Raw genomic sequence first — 26,576 nt, 5'->3', positions numbered from 1 at the left:
TTAAAATGTGTACGAGGGGGAACTCTAATGATTGACGTGTCGGTTGACCAATGGCGTGGCGCGGTCCCGCCCACCCGCCGTTCCTCCAATGGGCTGAGGGAGGGGCCGGGGGCGGCGGTGAGCGACGGTTCTGATTGGTCGGAATTGGCGGGGCGATTGCCGGCCGCTTACTCAGGCGGCCTCGCGGTTCAGGCTTTGGCCTGGGCCTGGTGTGAGGCGCTGGTGGCCTGGCCGCCTCTTCCTCGGCTCTCGATGGAGGACAGTGCGAGAAAGCACCTGAGCTGGCAGGCGAGGGAGCAGGTAAAGCAGAGCCGACACTGGCCGCTCTCACCACAAACCACACGGGCTCAGTTCATTCCTTCTTTATTTCATCCACAGCTCAAAGAAAGGTTGGCCCTGCTGAAGAAAGAATATGCAAAGACAGTGTATAAATTACAGGTAAATGTCCCCTTGTACCACACAACGTCTCATCCAAAACACGGCCCCTCCGACAGTGCGGCGCTATCTCAAAACTGCCCCTCCGACAGTGCGGCGCTCCCTCAGCACTGACCCTCCGACAGTGCGGCGCTCCCTCAGCACTGCCCCTCCGACAGTGCGGCACTCCCTCAGCACTGCCCCTCCGACAGTGCGGCACTCCCTCAGCACTGCCCCTCCGACAGTGCGGCACTCCCTCAGTGCTGCCCCTCCGACAGTGCGGCACTCCCTCAGCACTGCCCCTCCGACAGTGCGGCACTCCCTCAGTTGTGCCCCTCCGACAGTGCAGCACTCCCTCAGTGCTGCCCCTCCGACAGTGCGGCGCTCCCTCAGTACTGCCCCTCCGACAGTGCGGCGCTATCTCAAAACTGCCCCTCCGACAGTGCGGCACTCCCTCAGTACTGCCCCTCCGACAGTGCGGCGCTCCCTCAGTACTGCCCCTCCGACAGTGCGGCACTCCCTCAGTACTGCCCCTCTGACAGTGCATCGCTCCCTCAGTACCGCCCCTCCGACAGTGCGGCGCTCCCTCAGTACCGCCCCTCCGACAGTGCGGCACTCCCTCAGTACCGCCCCTCCGACAGTGCGGCACTCCCTCAGTACCGCCCCTCCGACAGTGCGGCGCTCCCTCAGTACTGCCCCTCCGACAGTGCGGCGCTATCTCAAAACTGCCCCTCCGACAGTGCGGCACTCCCTCAGTACTGCCCCTCCGACAGTGCGGCGCTCCCTCAGTACTGCCCCTCCGACAGTGCGGCGCTCCCTCAGTACTGCCCCTCCGACAGTGCGGCGCTCCCTCAGTACTGCCCCTCCGACAGTGCGGCACTCCCTCAGTACTGCCCCTCTGACAGTGCATCGCTCCCTCAGTACAGCCCCTCCGACAGTGCGGCACTCCCTCACTACTGCCCCTCCGACAGTGCGGCACTCCCTCAGTACTGCCCCTCTGACAGTGCATCGCTCCCTCAGTACAGCCCCTCCGACAGTGCGGGGCTCCCTCAGTACTGCCCCTCCGACAGTGCGGCGCTCCTTCAGTACTGCCCCTCCGACAGTGCGGCACTCCCTCAGTACTGCCCCTCCGACAGTGCGGCGCTCCCTCAGTACCGCCCCTCCGACAGTGCGGCACTCCCTCAGTACTGCCCCTCCGACAGTGCATCGCTCCCTCAGTACAGCCCCTCCGACAGTGCGGGGCTCCCTCAGTACTGCCCCTCCGACAGTGCGGCGCTCCTTCAGTACTGCCCCTCCGACAGTGCGGCACTCCCTCAGTACTGCCCCTCCGACAGTGCGGCACTCCCTCAGTACTGCCCCTCCGACAGTGCATCGCTCCCTCAGTACCGCACTGGAGTGTCAGCCTGGATTTTTTTGCTCAAGTCTCTGGAGTGGGTCTTGAACCCACGACATCCTGACTCAGGCTAGGGTGCTGCCCACTGAGCCACAGCTGACACTGATGTTGAATTGGAAGGGCCTTGTTCTTTTTTCATCTAGCAATTCCTATGTTATCTATGTAATCGCCCAAACCCTATAATCTCGTTCTCAGTGCTCCGCCTATTCTGACATTTGAACATCCCCGATTTTAAATGCTCCATCATTGATGGCCGGACCTTGAGGCTCTAGAATTCCCTCCCTAAACCTCTCTGCCTCTCTTTCCTCCTTTAAGACACTCCGTAAAACCCACCTCTTCTTACCAAGATTTTGGTCATCTGCCTTAATATATCTCCTTGTGTGGCTGGGTGTAAATTTTTTTTATAACACTCCTGTGAAGCGCGTTGGGACGTTATATTACATTATAAGTGCTATATAAATATAAGTTGTTGGCAGAGAAGCAAGTGTTCTTTGTTAAAAAAAAAATTTATAAAAAAAGAAAGATTTATATTTCTATAGCAACATTCACAACCTCAGGATGTTCCAAAGTGTGTTACAGCCAATGAAGGGGCTTGACAAGGTAGATATAGAGAGGATCGTTCCACTCATGGGGGAAACTAAAACTAGGGGACATAGTCTCAGAATAAGGGACCGCCGATTTAAAACTGAGATGAGGAAGAATTCCTTCTCTGAGGGTTGTAAATCTATGGAATTCTCTGCCCCAGAGAGCTGTGGAGGCTGGGTCATTGAATATATTTAAGGTGGAGATAGAGACAGATTTTTGAGCAATCAGGGAGTAAAGGGTTAAGTGGAGCTGAATCCATGATCAGATCGGCCATGATCTTATTGAATGGCGGAGCGGGCTCAAGGGACCAAATGGCCTACTCCTGCTCCTGTTTCTTATGTACTTTATAATCATAATAGTGGTGATAGAAACCTGAAATAAAAATCGGAGGTGAAAATGCACAGCAGTTCAGTCAGCATTGGCATGGGCTGAGAGCTTAATGTTTCGGGTGTGTGTCCTTCCTTCTGACTGGTCCTACTCCTGTCATTTGGAGTGCAGTCACTGATTATAGGCAGGCATGGCAGCCAATTTGTGCACAGCAAGGTCGCACAAACAACGTGAGATGACTAAGTAGATAATCTGTTTTTGATGTTGGCTGGGGGAGGAATGTTTGCCAGCACAGAAGAGCTCCCCTACTCCTCTTCCATAGTGCCATGGGACCTTTTACGTCCACCCGTACAGACAGACGGGGCCTCGGTTTAATGACCCGTTGAAAAGATGGCACTTCAATGGGACAGCACTCCCTCAGTACTGCACTGAAGTATCAGCCTAGATTATACCTGCTATATATTTCTAACATTTTCTGCGATCTTTACTATTTTGGTGGTGAAATGCTTTTCTGTCAGGGTGGATGGGGAAGAGAAATCCATCCGCTGTGATGTGTTGATATTTGATTAGTATGTACTGTTCTGTATGTTAATGTATGTAATGTAACACTAGACCACTGAATGTACCTTCACACTGTATACACCATACCTGTACCACCAGAGGATGCTACTGGTGGAGACCTAAGGGTCACCTGTACACTGCAGGTAACCAAGTATAAAAGGGAGCTCACCTCTTGGTGTCCAAACTCAAGGAGCTGCAATAAACGGACTAAGGTCACTACAGTTCAAGTACTATACCCTTACCTCGTGGAGTCATTATTAGAGTGCTTGCATATACTATATATACCACTTCAGACAGTGTGACACACTCGGACATGGGTCAGGAATTCTATTGAGTTATTCTGTGTGGTTTTAGCTGGTCAAGCTCTAGCTGTATCCCTGTGCATACAGGAAGACGTTGATTGTTTTACCAAACTGCGCTTAAATATCAGCTTAGCTCGATTGATATGACACTTGCTTCTGAGTCAGAACTTGACTATAGGACTTGAACCCATAATTGAGGCTTATCTCACTGAATTTATGTTCGCTAGTGTGGTATTTATCTCTTATTTTCTGCCACTAGCGTGCACAGAAAGCTGAGCGGGTGCGGAATCATGTTAAAAAAACCATCGAACATCAGAACCAGCTGCTGGAAGAGCAGAGCATGACCCAACTGACAGCTGGTAGGTTTTCAGAAAAACGATTTCAACTTTAGCATGGATTGTGTCTTTTAGTTGACTTCTTCTCGATCACAGCGGTCTCAGTGAAGAACTTTTCTCATCATGGTGATGAGCTTTCTCATCGGGAGTGGAAACTGTAAAGGCACGTGTTACTGAGCTACCTGTGCACTCCGGGCAAGTGACAATGGGGAGTTGACCTGTTCCTCCACAGACCCCAGTGTGGTTCTGCAATCGGCACTGGCGTATGCATGAGGCGCCTTCGCTTGCCATCTCTGCCTTTAACTGGCCTCCATGCTGATTAGGAACAGGGGGAAGTCATACAGCCCCTTGATGATACAAAGATGGGTGGGAAAACAAATTGTGAGAAAACATAGAAAATAGGTGCAGGAGTAGGCCATTCGGCCCTTCGAGCCTGCACCACCATTCAATATGATCATGGCTGATCATGCAACTTCAGTGCGCCATTCCTGCTTTTTCTCCATACCCCTTGATCCCTTTAGCCGTAAGGGCCACATCTAATTCCCTTTTGAATGTATCTAACGAACTGGCCTCAACAACAATCTGCAAAGGGATAAAGACAAGCTAAGTGAGTGGGCAAAAATTTGACAGATGGAGTATAATGTGGGAAAATGTGAGGTTATCCACTTTGGCAGAAAAAATAGAAAAGCAAATTATAATTTAAATGGAGAAAAATTGCAAAGTGCTGCAATACAGAGGGACCTGGGGGTCCTTGTGTATGAAACACAAATAGTATGCAAGTACAGCAGGTGATCAGGAAGGCAAATGGAATGTTGGCCTTTATTTCAAGGGGGATAGAGTATAAAAGCGGAGAAGTCCTGCTACAACTGAGGCCACACCTGGAGTACTGCATACAGTTTTGGTCTCTGTATTTAAGGAAGGATATACTTGCATTGGAGGCTGTTCAGAGAAGGTCCACTAGGTTGATTCCGGAGGTGAGTGGGTTGACTTATGAAGACAGGTTGAGTAGGTTGGGCCTATACACATTGGAGTTCAGAAGAATGAGAAGTGATCTTATCGAAACATAAAATAATGAGGGGGCTCGACAAGGTGGATGCAGAGAGGATATTTTCACTCGTAGGGGAAACTAAAACTAGGGGACATAGTCTCAGAATAAGGGCCACCCATTTAAAACTGAAACGAGAGAAATTTCTTCTCTGAGGGTTGTAAATCTGGAATTCTCTACCCCAGAGAGCTGTGGAGGCTGGGTCATTGAATATATTTAAGGCGGAGATGGACAGATTTTTGAGTGATAAGGGAATAATGGGTTATGGGGGGCGGGCAGAGAAGTGGAGCTGAGACCATGATCAGATCAGCCGTAATCTTATTAAATGGCGGAGCAGGGGGCCAAATGGCCTACTCCTGCTCCTATTTCTTATGTTGAGCCTGTTCCATCTCCCAGCTAATTTACATTTGCTACACGAATGTTTTCAATCAATAAATACTTTTTAAGGCCACTTCCCCTTTATATTCAGATTATGTATCTGTCTCTGCTTCTTTCGCTTTCTCCTCTCCTGAGGTAAAGAAATTCGGGGCATAATGTGTGTTTCTTGAATCTCCTTTTTAAGAAGGTGAGACCTCACTAAGTTTGGATACACATCAGTCAAGCTTTTCACATCAGAGAAGCCAAGTCCCGGCAGAAGAAAGAAAGGTGAAAAAATCAGCGGTGACCTTTAATCTTGAGCCGGAAATCCTAGACGTCATCACAAAAGTGGCTTTGACCAGCACATGTGAAAGTGCTGAAGACCCTTCAGCAGAACCCTCTGCATCCCCAGCTGTGGAAACGGGCCCCGTCACACAGACAGACCGTCGAGTTCAGAGTCGTCTGAAACTGAAGAAAAAGAGGTTGTGTGAAGTACTGAGAAATGGGGTGTGTGAAACAGCCAGTGAGGTGAATGAATCTCTGGCTGGTGATGGAGAGCCCTGCGCTCGAGAAATAGGAGAACTGGATGCAGCAGTTAATGAAGAGAATGCAGCATCTTCCGTCTTTAGCAGGGACAGCAACGTCTCTGAGTCACTCGGTCAAGATGTAAAGAGGAATTTATGGCACAAAGCGTCCGATGGTTTAACTCGAGATGAAGAAGGCTTTGCGTTATTAAAGAGTGGCGCAGAGGCAGTGGAAGGTGATTGTGTGACAGCGCCCGTGGGCAGAGCTGTGAATGACGCTGCATGCTGCAGTCCCGGGGACAAGTCTTCAGCAGTGTCTGTGTGCGAAAATGAAGCTTTCATTTCAAGGGACCCAGAGGTGCTGACCGAAGGTACCTGGCCGCAGCAAGCAAAGCCAAACTGCTCCGAGGAACACACCGAGAGCAGCCTTAGAAGTGAGGCGGCAGCGTTGGAACCAGGTCAGCCACAGACGGGTACTGCTGCACGCGAAGTTTCAGAAGATAACCCGCTGAACTCTTGTACCCTTGTTGAGGGACTTATCTTCCCTGTTGAGTACTACGTGCGGACAACGCGCCGCATGACCAGCTGCCAACGACAGGTGGATCTGGACGCAGTGATTTACAGCCAATTGGGAAAGTCCAGAAATGGCGGCAGGGGAAAGTCAAGGAAGTCCACATCTAGCCAAAGCAGTCCTGTAACCGGCTCCCCCAAGGCTGAGGCCGAGGTCAGCAACACGTTACTGCTGTTTAACAGTCAGGAGGATGATGTCGCAGCCTCCTCACAGCGCGATTCACAGGACCCCAGGAATGTTGCTGTTGATTCTCAGAGTATTAAATCAAACCGAGGGAACGGTAGAAAAAGAGGCAGAGGATCGATAAAATCCCAGCTCACTGACGCTGAGGTGTTTAAAGATCAAGAGCTTGCAGAGAGGACTTTGAACGGCCACAGAATTCCTGATGATGTTCAACCTGCTGACACTTCCAATGTTCGGAGTGAGAAAGCGGGCGAGGAGAATGAGAGTAACATTTGTCAGCCAATGCCCAACACTAATGAATTGTGTGGAAATAATGTAAATAACTCGAATGCTCATGAATTTTCAAGCATTACCAACTTTAATATCAAGCGTTCCAACCCATCTCAGAATAAACTTAAACACATTGTGGAACCACTACAGAACTCTAACAAAAGCCAGACCAATGATGTGTTAGTAAGGCCTTTCAAAGAGGACACGAATGATCTGTCATCAGCACAACGGGAGTCTGTATCGAGTGTGCCGGAGCATCACTTGGGCTTAAACGGTGATGCTGACGGCCAGGAAATGGTCCCAGAGACTCAGCAAGATCCCTTTCTAGACATCTCATTGAGGAAGAGTGGTACAAGTCCGCTGTTTCCATTGTGGATTGACTCAGACAGAGAGGACACTCGGTCGCAGGTCTCTCAGCCCAGGAGGAGGGTGAGGCTCTCGAAAGGTGAGCACTGAGTATTGTTGGATTTTAATAGATTTGACTGGATCATGACTCATGATTGATTAATTCTGAGTGCTAACATAACTGTTACGGGTGGGTAAAGCACATTTGTTTTTATTTAGGATAAGGAAAGAAAAAAAACTTGCATTTTGACTGCGCCTTTCATAACCTCAGGATGCCCCAAAGCCCTTCACGGCCAATGGAAGTAATTTTTGAAGCTAAGTCACTGTTGTAATGTACGGGGCTGGGGAGTAAGATCAGAAAGAATGCAATGATCTACAATTGAGCAGCTTCATGGTGTCATTTGAGGAGTTAAACCCGTGCATTATTGTCATTTAATTACTTCCCCAAGTACTTGCCCCTTAAGTAAAGGTTGATTTTTTTTTTTGTGGTTTTACCTTCAATAAATAAGCAATAAGACAGTTTTTAAAATAAAAATCAGAAATGCCCTTCTTTAACGAACCAACGCAATAACGAAGAGAAAAGTTTGTTTCTGGTTTTTACAGAGATTGGGAGGGAAATCTAAGTGATTAGAGACTGGAGACATCCACTGTTGTGTAATTCATCTCGGCATAAGCATTGATCCCGTTGCTCTGGAGCAAGTCTATTGTAAATGGATCCTGACTCCCTCATTCACTGTGCACCATGAATGGGCATGTGTTCCATGAGCACCCCTGTAAGTGTCAGAAGAGCCGAGGGCCCAGAGGCAGCACGGGCCAGCCCACACTGCGATATGTGTGCGCACTAGGTCCATGCAGCAGAGCTGATCTCCAGTTAGTCTTGGTTAATCCTTGCCAGTGGACCAAGACCTAGCTCTGTCGAACCCGTGTGGTGGCTGGTGTGCAACGGTCACCACACGTTAAAAAAATCCACACACAGGCATCTTCCACCCTTCAACATGTAGTTCGGGATCTGGATATTAGGTCCTTCATTGAAGCACCTGTGAACTCGTCCCTTTTTAGCGTGGAAGCAAGTTATCCTCGATACGAGGGACTGCCTATGATGATGATGTAAGTGTCATTAAATATAAACTTGGGATGTAGTGCTTACCTCTAAGCTGTATATTTACTTTGCCCATTTAATGATTGCCTAATTTCTCCTGCGCCTGTGAAAGGTACATTATGGATAAACTGTGATACAGCTGTGGGGCAGGCATGATGGACCAGCTGGTCTTTTCCTGCCCGTCAATTTTGGGGTTGCTGCTGTAATGGGATTTGTGTATTCCCAATAGGTAACGGCTATCGTAGAACACGTGCTGGCTCCCGGAAGTTCACTGCGGGACTTGAAGACGGGGCACTAACGTGCTCAGAACCATTGCTCCCTGTTAAGAAGCCTGTTGTCAAAAGGCTGTTTTACAGCTTGGAGGTCTGCGATTTTGACCTCCCTGACGAGGAATACGGTCTACTTAAAGAGAAGCTAAGAGCCGAGGCATTGAGGAAATCACTCCTTCCGTCCCAGCACGATGTGGCTGACTGCACTGTGGAAACTCGGGTGGAGACTGACAATTGGAATACAGGGCACTGTGAAAATCCACATTCACAGGACATCAAACAAGCTACAGAAAACCTTGAGGAGCCCCACCCACAAAGTAAGATGGCTCAGTCATTCCTAAAGGAAGAGATCTTAATGTTCTAATCAAAATACATTGGTTATTTACAAGCCCAATATTTAGCTTTGTCTCGGAGTGCCGAGTAAGATGTCCTTAAACTAATTTACTTAGACAGAGGTAGGGCACACATAGTACAGGTTTATCGTCATGCTGTTGGGAAAGTTTAACCGGGCCAGATATGTATAAACTACCCACGCAGTACAACCGTTTGTGCACATTAAATACAAACTGTATGCATCTACGGCCTGTAATAGTGGTTAGGACGTTCTGTGCTGTGTGTGCAGGTGAGTCTGCAGCTCTCGGTAACTTGGGTCGCACCTCTGATATTGGCAGACAACGCAAGACTCCTTAAAGTTGGACTGAAACAGTCTCCAGTACTTGAGAGAGAGTAAATTTGAAGTTAACATTTAGTCTGATTCGACCCCATCTGGTAACTGCCTTCAGTTGTGGGCACCACACCATCGGAAGGATATATTGTCGTTGGAGGTGCTGCAGCGCTGATTCCCCAGCATGATATCAGAACTAAAAGGGTTATGAAGACAGGTTGTTATCGACTAGGCTTTTGTTCCTTCAAATATAGAAGATTAAGGGGTGATATAATCGAAGTGCTGGAGAAGATTAAAGGAGTTGATAGGGTAGATAGCGAAAAACTATCTCCACTGGTGGGAGGAACCAGAACAATGGGGCATAACCTTCAAATTAGAGCCAGACCATTCAGGTGTGATGTCAGGAAACACTTCTTCACACAAAGGATAGTGGGAATCTGGAACTCTCTCACCCCCCTCCCTCCCTGTCCCCTGCCCCGCCACACCATCCCAAAAAAAGCTGTTGAGGCTGAGGGTCAATTGAACTTTTCAAAACTTGGCTTAATAGATTTTTGTTAGGCAAGGGTATTCAGGGATATGGCACCAAGGTGGGAAGGTGGAGTTACAGTACAGATCAGCTGTGATCTAATTGAATAGCTCAAGGGGCTGAATGGCCTTCGCCTGTGTCTGGGATTTTACTGAATGATACGCAGCTTTGATTTTGTAATAAAGCAATTTTAAAATGTATGACAGCAGGTTGATCAACATCTGAGAAAGAAAGAGGAGGGGCGGGGGGGGTTCTGTTTCAAATGAGAGGCGGGTAGCAAGCAAAAGTATCATTTGCACACACATGCTGCACGTAGTATTACGGCAGATGAGGTAGGTTTTAAGGAGCAACTTAAAGGAGGAGAGCGAGGTGGAGAGGTTTAAGGAGGGAGTTCCAGAGCTTCAGGCCTAGGCAGCTGAAGGCACGGCCACCAATGGTGGAGCGATTAAAATCAGGGATGCGCAAAAGGCCAAAATTGGAGGGTTAAGCTCAGTAGTGGATTATTAGCATTATGTTTTTAGTGGTACCTAGAATATTAGGGATGGGCAATAAATGTTGGCCTGGAGGTTGAAGTCCTGGAAACAGCCTTTTGCCAGCAATGTCCAAACCCTGTGAATGAATAATAAACAAAATTGCACACTAGTCAGTCATTTTGAGGCTCAATAACAGTGAAAGCCTGAACCTTGTAATGGACCTAAAATGCACCCGTTCTTCCCCCAGAAAGTTCCGACTGCGAGGAATTGAGCAGGGCCCCAGAAGAGCCAGCGGCAGATGATGTCCTTTGCCCTTGCGGTCAGGAAATGCCAAAAACTACATCTGGCCATAAACTATCTTCCAGCTTTCTGCTGTCAACACCTTCCTGTACTGTGCAGGCAGGGAGCATCCACCAGCAGGACCGAGGCGCAGGTAGCCCTGCGCTCCCTTCACTTGGCTTCACGCCTGCATCCGGTTCTCCAGGACTTTCCCAAAGCACTCGTGGAAACCAGAATTCATCACCAACTGCCGCATTGTCACCTGTGTGTAAAGATGTTCGGAATATCGATGGGAAGTGTGGGCAACGGTTACAGACACCTGCTGAAGGAGTGGTGCCGCCTGATTTAAATCTGTCCAGTCCAGCAATAAGAGAAGGCACTCTGTGTGTTTCGTCTGCGAGGGAACATCTCGATAAGAAGGAGGAGAGACCTGCGCAGCACTTCCACGGCAATTGTGAGACTACGTTCAGTCAGCCAGAGGTGCTAAATGAAGAGCGTGCTGTGGGATTTTCTGAAGAGGATGTAATTGAAGAGGTAAGATTTTCCATGGCACATGCTGGTTACTGTGGTGATGAGGTTCGTTGTCACAGTGTTAGGGTGCAGGGTAATGCCCACCGAGTCCTGATCTTGAGTGCGCCGATGAGGAAGAGGTGTAAAGCAGAGGTCAAAGGCTCTCGCACAGGGGAATAGGTTATGTGGCGGCCTACTCTGCTGAGCCAGCCTGCTGTAACTTGCCTCCCCTCTGGTGAAAAGTGTGTGACTGAGGAGTGCAGAATTGAAAAGAGGACAGTTCTTTTTGGACTTCTCTGATAACGCTCCTAAACAGAAGTGCAGTTATTATATCAGTAATACAGTATGTGTTAAATCCGCCATCTCTGCTAGCTTTTCTCTTGCCTCCCTTCCCTGTTTTCAGTGATACCCTGAATGCATTAGCTGGAGACATCATTAACTGTGTGTGCTTATCTACCAACTTGCCAGTTTTTACTTTTGGTCCATTTTGAAACAGATGGGGGAGAGCACTGACTTTGTACACATGACTAGAATCCATCAATTGTACAGAGGTTGTCCATTACGTTTTTGATTTCAAAGTCTTTTAACTAACTTTGTGTAGGGATATTTTTTACAGAAGAAGGATGATGCCTTGACTCCTGATCTTCCTACCAGCCAGTTCGAGCAGACATTGCAGCTAACCTCCAAGATACAGGTTAGTAAATACTGAGCAGTGTCAGAATTAAAAAGGTAACGTTTCCTCTGCAAAGGGACTGAGATACCAACGTTATAAAAACTGATTTTAAAAACTGGGTCAGTGGTTCAGAATAATGACCAGCTCTGCACTTTGCCCCTGGGAATGAAGCTGGGAACTGGGTATGGTTGCCCCAAATCCCAGGAAATCCGCCATCACAAGAGTAGGAGGAACAATTGTTTTCTTTGAAATAGGAATTGTGAACATTTGCTCCCACAAAGGGGAAAATGTCTACGTGTTCTAGTCAAGATTCCGCTGTAGGTATCGGGGACGGTTTTGAATGTACGCTGCCAGCGTGGAGCCTTGTGATTTCACAATCTGCACGGCTTGTGGCAGAGGCTCCCCAATGAGAAAATCGGTCCTATAGAGCATCATTGTTGTGAGGCAGACTTGCTCACAACTGCAGGCAGTTCAGAGAAGGTTCACACGGTTGATGCCTGAACTGAATGGGGTTGACTTATGAAGAAAGATTGAGCAGGTTGGGCCTATACTCATTGGAGTTTAGAAGAATGAGAGGTGATCTTATTGAAAACATACAAGATTCTGAAGGGGTTCGACAAGGTAGATACAGAGAGGATGTTTCCCCTCGTGGGGGAATCTAGAACTAGGGGGCATAGTTTCAGAATAAGGGGTCGCCCAATTAAAACTGAGATGAGGAGGAATTGCTTCTCAGGGTTGTGAATCTATGGAATTCTCTGCCCCAGAGAGCTGTGGAGACTGGGTCATTGAATATATTTAAGGTGGAGTTAGACAGATTTTGAACTATAGGTGAGTCAGGGGTTATGGGGAGCGGGCAGGGAAGTGGAGTTGAGACTAGGATCAGATCAGCCATGATCTTATTGAATGGCGGAGCAGGCTCGAGGCGCCAAATGGCCAACTCCTGCTCCTATTTCTTATGTTCTTATGTTGCTCTGTAATAGCAATGGCTCATCAATGTATTAATATTTAAGAAGACTAAATGGTTTTATCGCTTGCATTTGTAGAATCCGTCCACTTCCTGCCTTACTGACTTGTGCACAGTATTCTGGGTAGTGAAAGAGGCCAGAATGTTATGTATTGCCTGCGCCTGTGAAACAGCAGTGTTTCTGTGGGCCCCACAGCAGCTCAACCAGTGGACTAATATCCACACGTGGGCCTTCGATAAGGTAAGGACGCCTGTGCTTTTCTCGATGCTGCGAATTAGCTTAATTCTGATCTGACTGTCTAGTATTCAGTGCTAAATGATTCACTTTTGACTCAAATGCTTCAAATTCTGACAGAATTGTGGATGCCTTGTTGAAATTATAAAGTTTAAATCCTTAACAGCCTGTTTTGTAATATCTACACCACCTACATAACACCAGCTTAATGAGGGTCTTCCACATACAATGGAGTCTTTGGAAAAAGTTGGAACAGTGTGTTTAATAATAAACTGTATTGGTGCTACAAGTTGGAATACAATACTATGGCATCTTTTGCCTCTTGGTTCTCCTCCCCTCATTCCCAAAAGCTCCTTCTTTGAGGTTTTGCTTTGTACACCCAGCTTCCTCTTCCTCTGGGTTCGGAGGATCCTTAACTCCATCTTCCTACAGCCTGGCCCCTCAGGATTATTATACATTGTACACCTGGATTAAAAAAGACGGTAATATTGAAAGGACGATCTGCTCTGGATCCCTGAAATATCACTGGGTGACTAACAGATATGACATTTACTGTCTGTCGAATACCTTTTAAACATTGTTTGGTGTGTTTAAAGCAAACGTAATTGTTTTAGTTTGGTATTCAACCCCCGCTTTAACTTGCATTTCATGTTCACCAGACTACTGGCGATTATAGCAGGGCAGGCCAGTAATTGTGCCCCTAGCCTGAACCAGTGCGACTGATTCATCTGCCAGAGGGCGTGTAAAAGCAGGTCAGAGATCTGTTACCTCCACTTCTGACCTCCTCCCCCACCTGTCTTTGTCTGTAGGGAGGTTGTTGGGGCTTCTTCTGGACACCTTCCTACTGTGACGAGGCTGCGATGAGAAACGCGTCTGAGTGTATCATAAGAAATAGGAGCAGGAGTCGGCCATTTGGCCCCTCGAGCCTGCTACGCCATTCAATAAGATCATGGCTGATCTGATCATGGACACAGCTCCATTTCCCCGCCCGCTCCCCATAACCCTTTACTCCCTTATTGCTCAAAGATCTGTCTATCTCCGCCTTAAATATATTCAATGACCCAGCCTCCACAGCTCTCTGGGGCAGAGAATTCCACAGATTTAAAACCCTCAGAGAGAAGCAATTCCTCCTCATCCCAATTTTAAATGGGCGACCCCTCATTCTGAAACTATGCACCCTAGTTCTAGAATCCCCCACGAAGGGAACCATCCTCTCTGCATCCTTACCTTGTCGAGACCCCTCATTATCTTCTAAGTATCTGGAATCGCAAATCAAATAGATACCTCTGCGTTGTCCCAATCTGGGTTTCGCATCACAAGTCACTGAGGCCGCACATGCCAGCCAGCATCTTATCCAATTGGGTATCTTCGCAGACCGGTTAGCAACAGTTTAATTTTAGTTGTGTATACAGCTGGTATATTGGGCTTTGGAATCGAAGCTGAGCAGGAAGTGGACTGAATATTCGCGATTGTTGTGACCAGTGCTGAGGTACAGGTGCCTTCTGAAGTTGTTACCTGATTTTGGTGTTGATTTGCTCTCCACTCCCCAACCCTTGCAGGTTCCCATAATCGAACTCATCCCCATTCCCGATGCTGTGAACATCCTGTGCGTAGCCTTTGGAAACCTGGAAATCAGGGAAGTGAAGTAAGGCAGCAAAGCGCTTTGACCAAACCATTGAAATACTGCAGAACTGATTGATTACTCGCTCACACGGATCCGCGCTAAATTTACATTTGTGGACCAACCGTTACATCCTGACTGACGTTTCTCCAATCGGGTATTTGTGGTAATTATATTTTCGCAGACCTAGTGTTCTCGCCAAAATAATCAGTTCTGCAGTATATTGTTACATTTACCAACCAAACTGTTGAAATTGACATGCCCCCACAGTTCTGGGCATGTGGTGACATGGAGTGACGGGTTTGCACACTGCTGGGCCGAGCTGTGAGCACAGAGCAGAGGCCAGGTGCTTTCCTGACATAATGCGTGGAGAAAGCATTAGGAGCGCCTTCCCCGGCCCACTTAGACACTCCTTTGGCAACTGGTTTCGGACGGGCACAGGCAAAGGCCTGCAGCGACGCTGGGTTGTCGGTACCGAGTCGCGTGGTGACACTGGGGGGAAATTATTGTCTAAAGAAAAACTATATTTGAGTACTGAAGAGAGCACATTGGCACAGGATGTTGCCGCTCTTTCTGCATTAGTACTTGGGTTACTTCCCAGTCTTTCTCGGCCATGCCATTCGAGGAGGCACTGGGTGGAGACCAGTCGGTTCCCCACTTGGACTGATCGCGCACAACTCTCGGCAGTGGTTACAGAGCAGAATTAGCAGAAGTGCAGAAACAGAATGCCTGCGCGTTCTCTGTCTGTGTGGGACTATTGAGTGTGACTTCATGAGGGCAGGTGAGACTTTATTTTTAAGTAAAGCTAAAAGAGTATGTCATAGTAGGGGTGATTCATGTTAAAGTGTGTAAATAATCAGACAGCCTTTTAAAGGGGGGGGGGGGGGGTTAACCGGAATTTTTTAAGCATATGCAACTATACCCTTTAATAAAGTGTGGCTTCACTTTAGTTAAAGTACAGTATCCAGGCACTGTAAAGAGCTTTACTCTGTATCTAACCCCGTGCTGTACCTGCCCTGGGAGTGTTTGATGGGACAGTGTAGAGGGAGCTTTACTCTGTATCTAACCCAGTGCTGTACCTGCCCTGGGAGTGTTTGATGGGACAGTGTAGAGGGAGCTTTACTCTGTATCTAACCCCGTGCTGTACCTGCCCTGGGAGTGTTTGATGGGACAGTGTAGAGGGAGCTTTACTCTGTATCTAACCTGTGCTGTACCTGCCCTGGGAGTGTTTGATGGGACAGTGTAGAGGGAGCTTTACTCTGTATCTAGCCTGTACTACACCTGAATGCTGAAACAAAGTGCTTAAAAATTATGAACTGTTCCATTCCCAGCACTGACACTCTACCCTTTGAGTGCAGATTCATCAAACTCTTTTTTATATAAAAGAAAATAAATCCATTATTTTTACCCAGAGTGCTACTGCAACCCTAACAATGCGTCCGAGAAACGCAGTACAGCAAATGGTACTGCAGCTCAGCTCATGGCTATGTTGAAGACAGACAGCACCTTTTTCTTGAAAAATGGCTGATTGATTTCTCTGCTGTTCCTGTTTGTTTTCAGAGTGTTGCACTCCACAGAGAGAGGCTGCTTGGAACACACTCTGCTGCAGACAGGAGATATAAACGCAGTGCTGGGGCTGCCTGGAAGGAGGCTGGTCTGCTCTTGTGGCACACTCCAGAGTCAACGCATAGAACTGAACACCCTCTCCAAAGAAGGAAGGTCAGAATCTGATCTGTGTATTTGTTCTTGGCGTGTTTCAGCTGAGCATGCTAGCTGTTGTGCGTTTGATGTTTGTTTGAACAATTAACTAAATGCAACATACAAGGGTTTAGAGGGTTCAAGAGCAATAGACAAAACAAGAAAAAGACTTGTATTTATATAGCGCCTTTCATGACCAAAGCGCTTTACAGCCAAAGAAGTATTTTTTGAAGTGTAGTCACTATTGTAATGTAGGAAATACGGCAGCCAATATGCACACAGCAAGCTCCCACAAACAGCAATGTGATAATGACCAGATAATCCGTTTTTGTGATGTTGATTGAGGGATAAATATTGGCCAGGACACTGGGGAGAACACCCCTGCTCTATGTCAAATAATGCCATGGGATCTTTTACATCCACCTTAGAGCAGACGGGGCCTCGGTTTAACATCTCATCTGAAATACTGCCCCTCCGACAGTGCAGCACTCCCTCAGTACTGCCCCTCTGACAGCGTGGCACTCCCTCAGTACTGACCCTCCAACCCAGATGTGATGGTGGATATTGAAGTAGTGCCACCATAGTGCAGTCAAGCAAGCTCCGGAAGACCATGGTTTCCCCACGACTCGTCACATTCACCACTTGCAACTTGGGTAGGTTCCTCATTTCCTAATCCTGACATTGGTAAAGGTCCGTGAAGAGATCCCTCCTCAGCCCTCAAACAGGAACGTGATGCCTTGACGGAGCAGGGAAAGGCCCGAGGGGAGGAGAGGAAATATTTTCTGTAGAGTTAATTGCAGTGTTGTGACTGACTGTCTGTCTGAATTCTCGTGGTTAGGAGTGAGCGATGCATGCAGCTGGTGCCACCCAATGAGATGGTTCTGGCTTTCAGTGAAGTCGAAGGGGAGGTGGAAGCTTTGATTGGATCAACTATAATGAGCAACATCGTCATCTGGTGAGTGCACAACTCCCTCTAAGTGGACGAGAGTATCGGGTGTACTGGTATTTTCTGATTCATTCCTTGACTTGTAAGAAATCATGAATTATAAAAGAAATAATGATTTCATAAAAGAAATAAGTATTCTAGCACAACAACTAGGGTGTAAGTTAATGACCCAGGAGAATGCCGGCCACATCAGCGGGTGATGTGCCTGAGGACGTTTTACTACGTTAAAGGCGCTATATAAATACAGGTTGTTGTTGTTCTAGGACCGGTATTTTGTTCCCTTTTACGGGTTGTATGTCTACTATCGCTATCCTGATTGCGTGCTGTATCTGATTATATTTAAAACTGTCGCTCCTTAATAAAACGCATTATGACTCCCAAGACCATTTGGGTAATGTATGTGTGACCTGTGATGTAAATTTTACAGACTATTCACCCTGTGTCTGAACAAGTCCTGTCATCCTCGCCTGACTGTTTGATATGATTCCAGCTCGTGCAGTGAGGCTGAAATTAGTAATATAAATATCTTGCAGTAATAAACTGCTCAAACATCACAAGTAACCTTACTAACCCTAAAATGTTAAAATACATAACTGGGGCACAATTCATAAGAACATAAGAAATAGGAGCAGGAGTAGGCCATAAGGCCCCTCGAGCCTGCTCCGCCATTCAATAAGATCATGGCTGATCTGATCATGGACTTAGCTCCACTTCCCTGTCCACTCCTTTATTCCCTTAAGAAACTGTCTATCTCTGTCTTAAATTTATTCAATGTCCCAGCTTCCACAGCTCTCTGAGGCAGCAAATTCCACAGATTTACAACCCTCAGAGAAGAAATTCCTCCTCATCTCAGTTTTAAATGGGCGGCCCCTTATTCTACTATGTCCCCTAGCTTTAGTTTCCCCGATGAGTGGAAATATCCTCTCTGCATCCACCTTGGCGAGCCCCTCATTATCTTGTACGTTTCGATAAGATCACCTCTCGTTCTTCTGAACTCCAATGAGTATAGGCCCAACCTACTCAACCTATCTTCATAAGTCAATCCCCTCATCTCCGGAATCAACCTAGTGAACCTTCTCTGAACAGCCTCCAATGCAAGTATATCCTTCCTTAAATATGGAGACCAAAACTGTACTCAGTACTCCAGGTGTGGCCTCACCAATATCCTGTACAGTTGTAGCAGGACTTCTCTGTCTTTATACTCTATCCCCCTGTTCCACCATTCAATGAGATCACGGCAAATTTAGAAAGACTGGGTTTTCATTGGGATTATATTTTTAACGCCGATATGATGGGCACTCGCCTCGAATGTTGTGACACTAGACATTTGTAGATCACGCTACCCAAGCCTTCCTTAAATCCTGTATGTATCTTCTGCCTTGTATACCAATTAACTCATCAAGGATTAATAGCAAATACTTCATAGAAACACAGAAATTTACAGCACAGAAGGAGGCCATTCGGCCCATCGTGCCCGCACTGGTCAACCAAGAGCTATCCAGCCTAGTCCCACTTTCCAGCTCTCGGTCCATAGCCCTGCAGGTTACAGCACTTAAAATGTACATCCAGGTACTTTTTTAATGTGGTGAGGGTTTCTGCCTCCACCACCCTTTCAGGCAGTGAGTTCCAGACCCCACCAACCCTACCTGTATGAGCTGCTCTGCCTAAAGTTGACTGTCTAAAATATTAAAATAAAAATGTCAGTTTTCTTCAGTGTAATCTATTGTTTAATCAGACTTTTAAAACGTATGAGTAAGTTGGCGTGTAACAAGGGGGAATGGTGTCAGCTTGGATCAGTTAATAGCCCGCTCACCAACGTGTTCCTTCTAAGCTGCGTGGCTTTGCAGCAGTCTGCCTGTCCCGTGCAGCCTGGAACCTGTGAAATTTAGAGCATGTGCAAAGCTTGGAATGGGCCACACTGTCCGTTAAAGGGGCCACGCAACCCCCCCAAAAAATTAGGGGCATCTTTACCTCTCGCCTATCGGCACGAAGGTTGTGGGGTCAAAACTCTATCCAGGACATCAGCTGACTCTCCAGTGCAGCACTTGGAGAATGCCACCTTGTGGCAGGTGCTGTCCTTGACTACTACAGATGGTTCAGATTAAAGTATCCCATTGAAGAAGAGCAAGGAGTTCTCCAAATGTCTAGGCCAATATTCCTCCCTCATCCAGCACCACTTAAAAACAGATTAATCAGCCTTTAATCTCACTGTTGTTAATGGGGTCTTGCTGTGTAGAAAATGGTTTCCGCATTTACCAACAGAGCGACAGTATACTTCAAAGGAATAAAAAGTATGTGAAGCAGTTTGGGGCATTCCTGACATAGGTGATAAATCACTATGTAAAAGTACTTTGTAAACTACTAAAGGCTTTTTAATCCCAGACTCACCACAGCCTGACTCTCTTCCATTCAACTCCGCTCCCTGTTTTCTGTCTGCATCGCCACCTTGTTTTAGTGATCCGTCATGTAATATTATTCAATGGGTGTTGGTCAGGTAGCGGAGAGGAGAGAAACTTGTCAAGATTGATTTTTGTGTGTTTACCTCTTAGGAACTTAAAGACTGGGCAGCTCCTGAAGAGGATCCATTTAAGTGAAAGCTACCCTGGCAGTGTCTGCCAGAAGGCCTATTCAGAGTCTGTAAGGAGCAGTACTTTTATCTTTATAACTACAGAAGGTGGTGATATTTCAAAGACCACTGGTTTGTGATGTTTCTGCTTCAGGGAGAGGAGAGGGCATTGGCAACAGATTAACGGGATCGGAGTTGTACAGCATTGTGGATTTAATGACCTCGAAGACCATGGAGTAAATGAAATGCAATACAGGCGCTCGATGAGAGGGAGTGCCGCGTGAGGGGGAGACCCAGTGTTCCTGCATTGTCCCCTCTCCTCTGGGACCTATGCTTTGATTCCAGTTCAGACTGATGGAAGGGAAATTGTGTTTGGTTGTAAGGGTATGAACTAAAGTGAACCGATTCCCAGCTGGTGCAAGTCCACAGCACAAAACTGGCATCATGTGGCATGTAAATGTGAACTTCAAAGAGGTCACAGAATGGCTAATGTTGGAAACAGTAAGACTGGTGCAATAGAGAGCAGCTTGTCTAACTTTAGGAGTGAGCTTTACTCTACATTTAATTCATGCAGCCCTAACCTGGGAGCAAGAAGCACAGATGTTTCATCTGAAGCCCCGATGATTTGAGAACAAAAGAATACCACAAAAAAACGGTTTTGAAATGCACCTGTATAACCCTGGACGACCTACATTTATTTAATTTTTTTTGTTATCGTTCATGGGATTTGGCTGTCGTTGGCAAAGCCAGCATTTATTGCCCATCACGGACATTCCTATTTTAACGTTTATTGCCCATCACTCACTTTGTTTGCAATGCCAACAAATGAGAACCCTACAACAGTGACCACACTCCAAAAGTACTTTATTGGCTGTAAAGCACTTTTGAGACGTTCAGTGGTCGTGAAAGGCGCTATATAAATGCAAGTCTTTTCATTCTACGAAGGCTGGAACAGCTGACTGTCCAACCACTCGATTTAAGTGACTTTCAATAGAAATTGCACATGCTGGAGATATACAACAGGATTGTCTGCATCAGTGAGGAGAAACAAAAAAGATGGGTCAATGTTTTGCCTGAAGGATCGATACCTGAAACATTACCCTGTCTTTTATTCTCCCTAGTGTGCAGGTGCTGACAGTCCTGCTGTATGTTCTTAGTGTTTGCAGTTTGGTTCTATCTCTGCAGTTGCATTTCTGTCCCAGTTATGATCAAGACCACCAGTTTGCGAATTTCACAGAAAAATGGACAGAACAGCAGAATGCAATCTGCAAAGCAGCGGTAAAATCCCATAACCCCTTATAGTAAAACAGAACGTAACTTGCCGTGAAGTTGCGGCTCTGACAATAAATCAACAGAATTGTGATCCCAGCCTCCAAAGCAGCAGCAGCAAAAAAAACAGTCTGTGAAATGAAAATGGACTGTGCCCCTTTAGAAGTGAATATTTTTAATCATAATTGTTTTATTTTTGTATTTTAGGGCATATTGTTCGTTCTCCTCAGTCACCGGTACGTTGGTGCCTGTGAAGGATCTGTCGGAGGGCGGCTCTGTGTTTTGAGAATGGTTGGTGTTAATCCCATGAATGGTAAAAGTAGACCTGTCATGTCGTACACGCTTCCTCTGGGATGCAGTGGAAGGTAAGGTGCATTCCGTATTGCATGTACATCAGTGCCGGCCATTAGAAAGATGCTCTGTGTGTTACTGGGTTATACAGACTGGAAGGTCTGGTTCCATCCTCTGTCTGCAAGTTAACTGATCTCAATCAGACTGTTGGTTTGGGACTCAACCCGAAACACACACACATTGATCCAACTCTTTCTGAAAAGGTTTCTCCAAGTGCCTTCCCTCCTGTTCAGTCAGCAGTTAACCAACTATGCCTTGACCACGTGCAAGGAAGCTAACTCCCATCAATTGCATGGATTAGAGTTGTATAAAGTGAGAGGTTAGCTATACCACCGATGTGGATCAGAAGTGAAGTAGAGGGAGAATGTGGTTCTGTGTCAGAAATTGGGCATCAACCTGGGCTTCCATTGTGCAGTCAGCTCTTTTTACACCCCAGCCATCGCTGCTGCTGCTGCTGCCACCACCTCTCCCCCTCCCCCTTCCCCTCCCCCTTCCCACCTCCCCCTTCCCCCCCTCCCCCTCTTTCCCCCCCCCCCCCATCCCTTCCCTCTCCCCCTCCCTCTCCTCCCCTCCCTCCCTCTCCCCCTCATTTTACTTTCCATTGAAGCTGAAGGAAATTAAAATCGGGGGGGGGCTGTTAAACAAACACCTGATCCAATCCTGTCAGATTCCCGGTGGGCGTGTTAGATTAAAATGACTGCCCCCACCCAAGTGTTTCCTTTTTGTGCCAAGCTCTCTCAAAGTTGAGGGAACATGTTTGAGTGTTTGGCTGTTTTATTTACTTAGCTCAATAACTGCAGTCGTGGAAAAAATAATTGTTTTTCCCTTTTTTTTTCCTTCAAATGAATTTATTTTTTAAGCAGGTACGTTGACGGAGGTGTGAAAGGCCACTCCATCGCAGCAGTTGTAACCCCTGGAATCCTGGTGCTTTGGGATGTACTGTCTGGCCACATCTCTACCATGCTACAGCACGAGCCCAATGCACACTGGTCACTTTTCCACTGGGCAGAGGCCAGCTGCTGCCTCCTGGCCAGAAAGAACGATGGGGCTGTGTATGTCTACAAATGTGCGGGAGCTAGAACAGCAGAAATATAACCTGATTGCTGCACCATGATTCATGCAAGAGCAGCAACTTTGCCATTACTTTATTTATTTGAAACCGGTTTACCTCAGTCGCGTGAAAAGCACTAAATATATTTGAAGGACGAAAGCACTTCAACGTGAAGAAGGTGACTTATGTTTCTTGTGCACAATGTAAAGGTTTTCCACAATGTTTGGATTGATGTATTGATCTGTTGTCCAGTGTCTCTTAATGCTGTAAGGGTGTGCCAGGTATTAAAATCAGTACTGGGCTATTTCGGTAAAAAGTTCCACCGGTACTTTAACTCTTCTGATTTAAGTGTGTAATATAGAAAATCCCCCTTTTTATATGTGCAGGTGGAGTATGCAAATGCCACAATTCCCTTTCCCAATGTACTGTGCAGGATGACCTGGGGTGAGCACTGTGACCTTTCTGTGTTGTGCTTTTACACTTCCTTGTGAAAAGTGAGCAGGAATTTTTCTTGGGGATAAATTTTCCTTTGTTCACTGTTGATGGAAACAGTTCCTGAGAATATAAAGTGGCAGCATCTGAGAGTTATATTTACACTGATGTTTTCATTGACAGTATAGCTAACTTGGGATTTACTTTTATATAAATGTCTGGCTTCTTTCTTTTTCCTTATTAGCTGAGATTAAGGGAGGTCAAACTATATCCCATCACTCTTGCTCCGACCATAGGGATGAGAGAGGACCACAGTGTCACAACCATATTTTATTTATTAAGATAGGCCTGTCAGTCTGTCCTGTACACACACAACCAACAATTCAGATACAAAATAGCAGAGACTGACTGATAAGCTATGGTGCAACACTGCACAGTAACATTTGTATTCTGAGTTACGCAATGCGGGATAGTGGGCTGAGGTCTGGAGCTGCTGCTCCTGTGCCAGGCAGCAAATAACTACTTGATTTTGACCCATGTCAGTTCTCTCACCCGACCACACAGCAGTTCACAAAGATGCCCTCCCCCCATGGGAACACCCTCTTTCAGTCATGTTGCTGTCCACTGTCTCGTGTCTTTGATCAAGGCAAAGCTTTGTAATTACAGTATCACTGAAGGGAACCCCATTCAATATCGTCCCAAGGAATGGTGTGTAGAGTGGCTGAAAGACACCCTTACTGCCTCTCAGTACTGGGAAACCAACCGGCCAAAGAGTTGCCACCAGGCATGACTTAGCAAGGAAACATCGGCATGTCGAGGTGGCAAATCCTCCAGCCAACCTGGTCAAATGTGGACTGGAGGGATGGTCAGTGTGGACGTGGTAACAGCAGACATGGAAACATTGCATGCAAGAATGTGAGCAGATACTTTTCCACAGTGATGAAGACCTGCTAACCTAATAGAATAGATACAGAGGATACTGACGAGAATGGCTACTGGAGCAAGTTGGCAATATGCTGTGACTGATCAAGGAGTTTTCTTGGTATTTGGATGTGTTGGCAGTTTTACTGGAGTCTGCAGCTGTGGACACTGTTTTATGACTGGAGGATGCAGGTTGTAATTCCCTACTTGGTACCTTCAAGGGGATGGAGGGACACCAACTTTCGGTCAGGCACTAAACCATTGAGAAAGAGATTAAAGGAAGAGTCACTTCTGGGACCATTCCCGGCCGCTGGGTACAGGGTGCGAGCTATGTCAGCCATGGCTTAGTGGGTAGCACTCTCATCTGTGAGTCAGAAAGACTTACATTTATATAGAGCCTTGTCCGACCACCGGAGGCCTCAAAGCGCTTTACAGCCAATTAAGTACTTTTGGAGTGTAGTCACTGTTATAATGTGGGAAACACGGCAGCCAATTTGCGCACAGCAAGCTCCCACAAACAGCAATGTGATAATGACCAGATAATCTGTTTTTTGATATGTTAATTGAGGGAATAAATATTGGCCCCAGGACACCGGGGATAATTCCCCTTCTCTTCGAAATAGTGCCATGGGATCTTTTATCTTGCAGATGGATCCTTGCCTTAACGTCTCATGTGAAAGACAGCACCACCGACAGTCAGGTTGTAGGTTCAAATCCCACTCCAGAGACTCAAAGCACAAAAATCTAGACTGACACTCCAGGGCAGTGCTGAGGGAGCGCTGCACTGTTAGAGGTGCCGTCTTTTGGACGAGATGTTAAATCGAGCCCCCATCTGCTCTCAGGTGGATGTTAAAGATCCCATGGCACTATTTCGAAGAAGAGCAGGGGAGTTCTCCCCGGTTCTCAATGATCTGATAATTTTTAGTAATTTTGATTATCACATTGCTGTTTGTGGGACCTTGCTCTGCCGTGTTTCCTACATTACACCAGTGACTACATTTCTAAAGTGCTTCATTGGCTGTAAAGTGCTTTGGAACATCCTGAGGTCATGCAAGGCATTGTATAAATGCAATTCTTTCTTAGTGCTCCAAGACTTGGCCTGCTTTGTGTTCTTGGCTGGAGAGAATGCTTAGCATGCGAAGATGACAAAATGAACAATAATGGGCCGAACACACCACCTCACTGGACAATAAAAGGAACTAATAAAGTATGTATATAAGAGAATTGCACCAAACTCCAATTGAAATAAAAAAAGAAATTGTAAACACTAGAAACTTAAAAAGAAATGCTGGAAATACACAGCTGGTCTGTCACAATCTCTAAAGAAAATGTTTCGCATTCAATCCTTAAGCTCTGGAAAATAGTTTTTTTTTATTTAAATAAAGGTTTTACCTATGAATTACCTGAGTGATTTAATATGTAAAATATTCTCCAATTTTGAGGAACATTTTCCTTCACTCCAGCAGGTCATACAAAAATTACTTCCATATCTAACAACCTCCACACACAGCATCCTCTGGTGCGGGAGCATATCGGTCTGTAGGTGGTTGAAGGACGCAGGCTTTGCCTGTGATTTCCTCACTGGCTGGTTCCCCAGCTTGGTTCGGAATTAAGAGATAGTTGTAGACAAGGAGTCGGGCAAAGGGATAAATCCATGCCAATCACACTGGCCTACCTCTTGGCAACCCAATACTTTGTTTACTTGCTTTGACTCTTAGACGAAGAATAGAAAGAGGCAAATTAAAAAGGGCTTAGCATAACGAGAAAAACTTACATTTATATAGCACCTTTAACGCAGTAAAACATCCCGAGGCGCTTCACTGGAGCGTTATCAAATAAAATTAAACACCGAGCACCTCCCAAACCCACGCGCTCTACCACCTAGAAGGACAAGGATGGGAGGAACATCATCACCAAGTTCCCCTCCAAGTCACATACCATCTTGACTTGAAAATATACTGCCATTCCTTCTGTTGTGTATGTATAATATAAGTGTACACCCGGTGCACTCAATGTACAGTTACATAATACTGAATGTATCTTCACACTATGCTTGTACCACCAGAGGGTGCAACTGGTGGAGACCTAGGGGTCACCTGTACACTACAGGTAACCAGGTATAAAAGGGAGCTCACTATGCTGTACCCTCACTCAGGAGCTGTAATAAATGGACTAAGGTCACCACAGTTCAAGTACAATACCTTGCCTCGTGGAGTCATTACTCGAGTGCTTACAGACACAATACCTTCATCATTGGTGAGTCAAAAGCCTGGAACTCCCTAACAGCACTGTGGGAGCACATTCATCACACGGACTGCAGCGGTTCACCACCACCATCTCAAGGGCAATTAGGGATGGACAATAAATGCTGGCCTTGTCAACACCCACATCTTGTGAATTAATTTTTTTTTTAAATGAGCTATTAAGGCTGATGAGGTTGGTTTTAAGGAGGAAAGCGGCATAGAGATTTACACACGGAATTCCAGAGCTTAGGGCCTTGGCAGCTGAAGGCGCAGTGGCCAATGGTGAAGTGATTAAAAATCAGGAATGCGCAAGAGGCCAGAATTGGAGGAGCACAGATATCTCGGAGGGTTAGACATAAGAAATAGCAGGAGTAGGCTATTTGGCCCCTCGAGCCTGCTCTGCCGCCATTTAATAAGATCATGGCTGATCTGATCATGGTGTCAGCTCCACTTCCCTGCCCAGTAGTGTGTTATTAACATTATGTTTTTTAGTGGTACCTAGAATAATTAGGACACTGACAAGGAGCCATATATCAGCATTTACGTAGCATCCTGTCAAAATGTCTTAAGAGTT

The 26,576-nt window shown here is 46.5% G+C and overlaps 1 protein-coding gene across 7 annotated transcripts; it reads left to right on the top strand.

Annotated features, from left to right (window-relative positions):
• Positions 1-143: 143 nt before the first annotated feature.
• On the top strand, positions 144-26,038 carry palb2 (partner and localizer of BRCA2). Of its 7 annotated transcripts, none has more exons than XM_070901443.1 (14): positions 144-300; positions 379-438; positions 3,842-3,941; positions 5,528-7,312; positions 8,541-8,897; positions 10,491-11,056; positions 11,634-11,726; positions 12,749-12,910; positions 14,464-14,549; positions 16,086-16,244; positions 17,062-17,178; positions 19,719-19,806; positions 21,212-21,369; positions 22,219-26,037. In XM_070901443.1, the coding sequence occupies exons 1-14, from the start codon at positions 253-255 to the stop codon at positions 22,448-22,450; spliced, it is 4,011 nt and encodes a 1,336-aa protein (XP_070757544.1). In that variant the 5' UTR covers positions 144-252; the 3' UTR covers positions 22,451-26,037. The 7 variants fall into 7 exon arrangements, with proteins under 7 accessions (XP_070757544.1, XP_070757543.1, XP_070757542.1 ...); XM_070901442.1 differs by having other exon boundaries at positions 22,216-26,037; XM_070901441.1 differs by having other exon boundaries at positions 5,525-7,312; positions 22,216-26,037.
• The last annotated feature ends 538 nt before the right edge of the window (positions 26,039-26,576 follow it).

This window comes from Pristiophorus japonicus, chromosome 15 (genome assembly GCF_044704955.1).
Source record: "Pristiophorus japonicus isolate sPriJap1 chromosome 15, sPriJap1.hap1, whole genome shotgun sequence".
NCBI classification, from domain to species: Eukaryota; Metazoa; Chordata; class Chondrichthyes; family Pristiophoridae; genus Pristiophorus; species Pristiophorus japonicus.
This window is presented reverse-complemented; position numbering and strand designations above follow the sequence as displayed.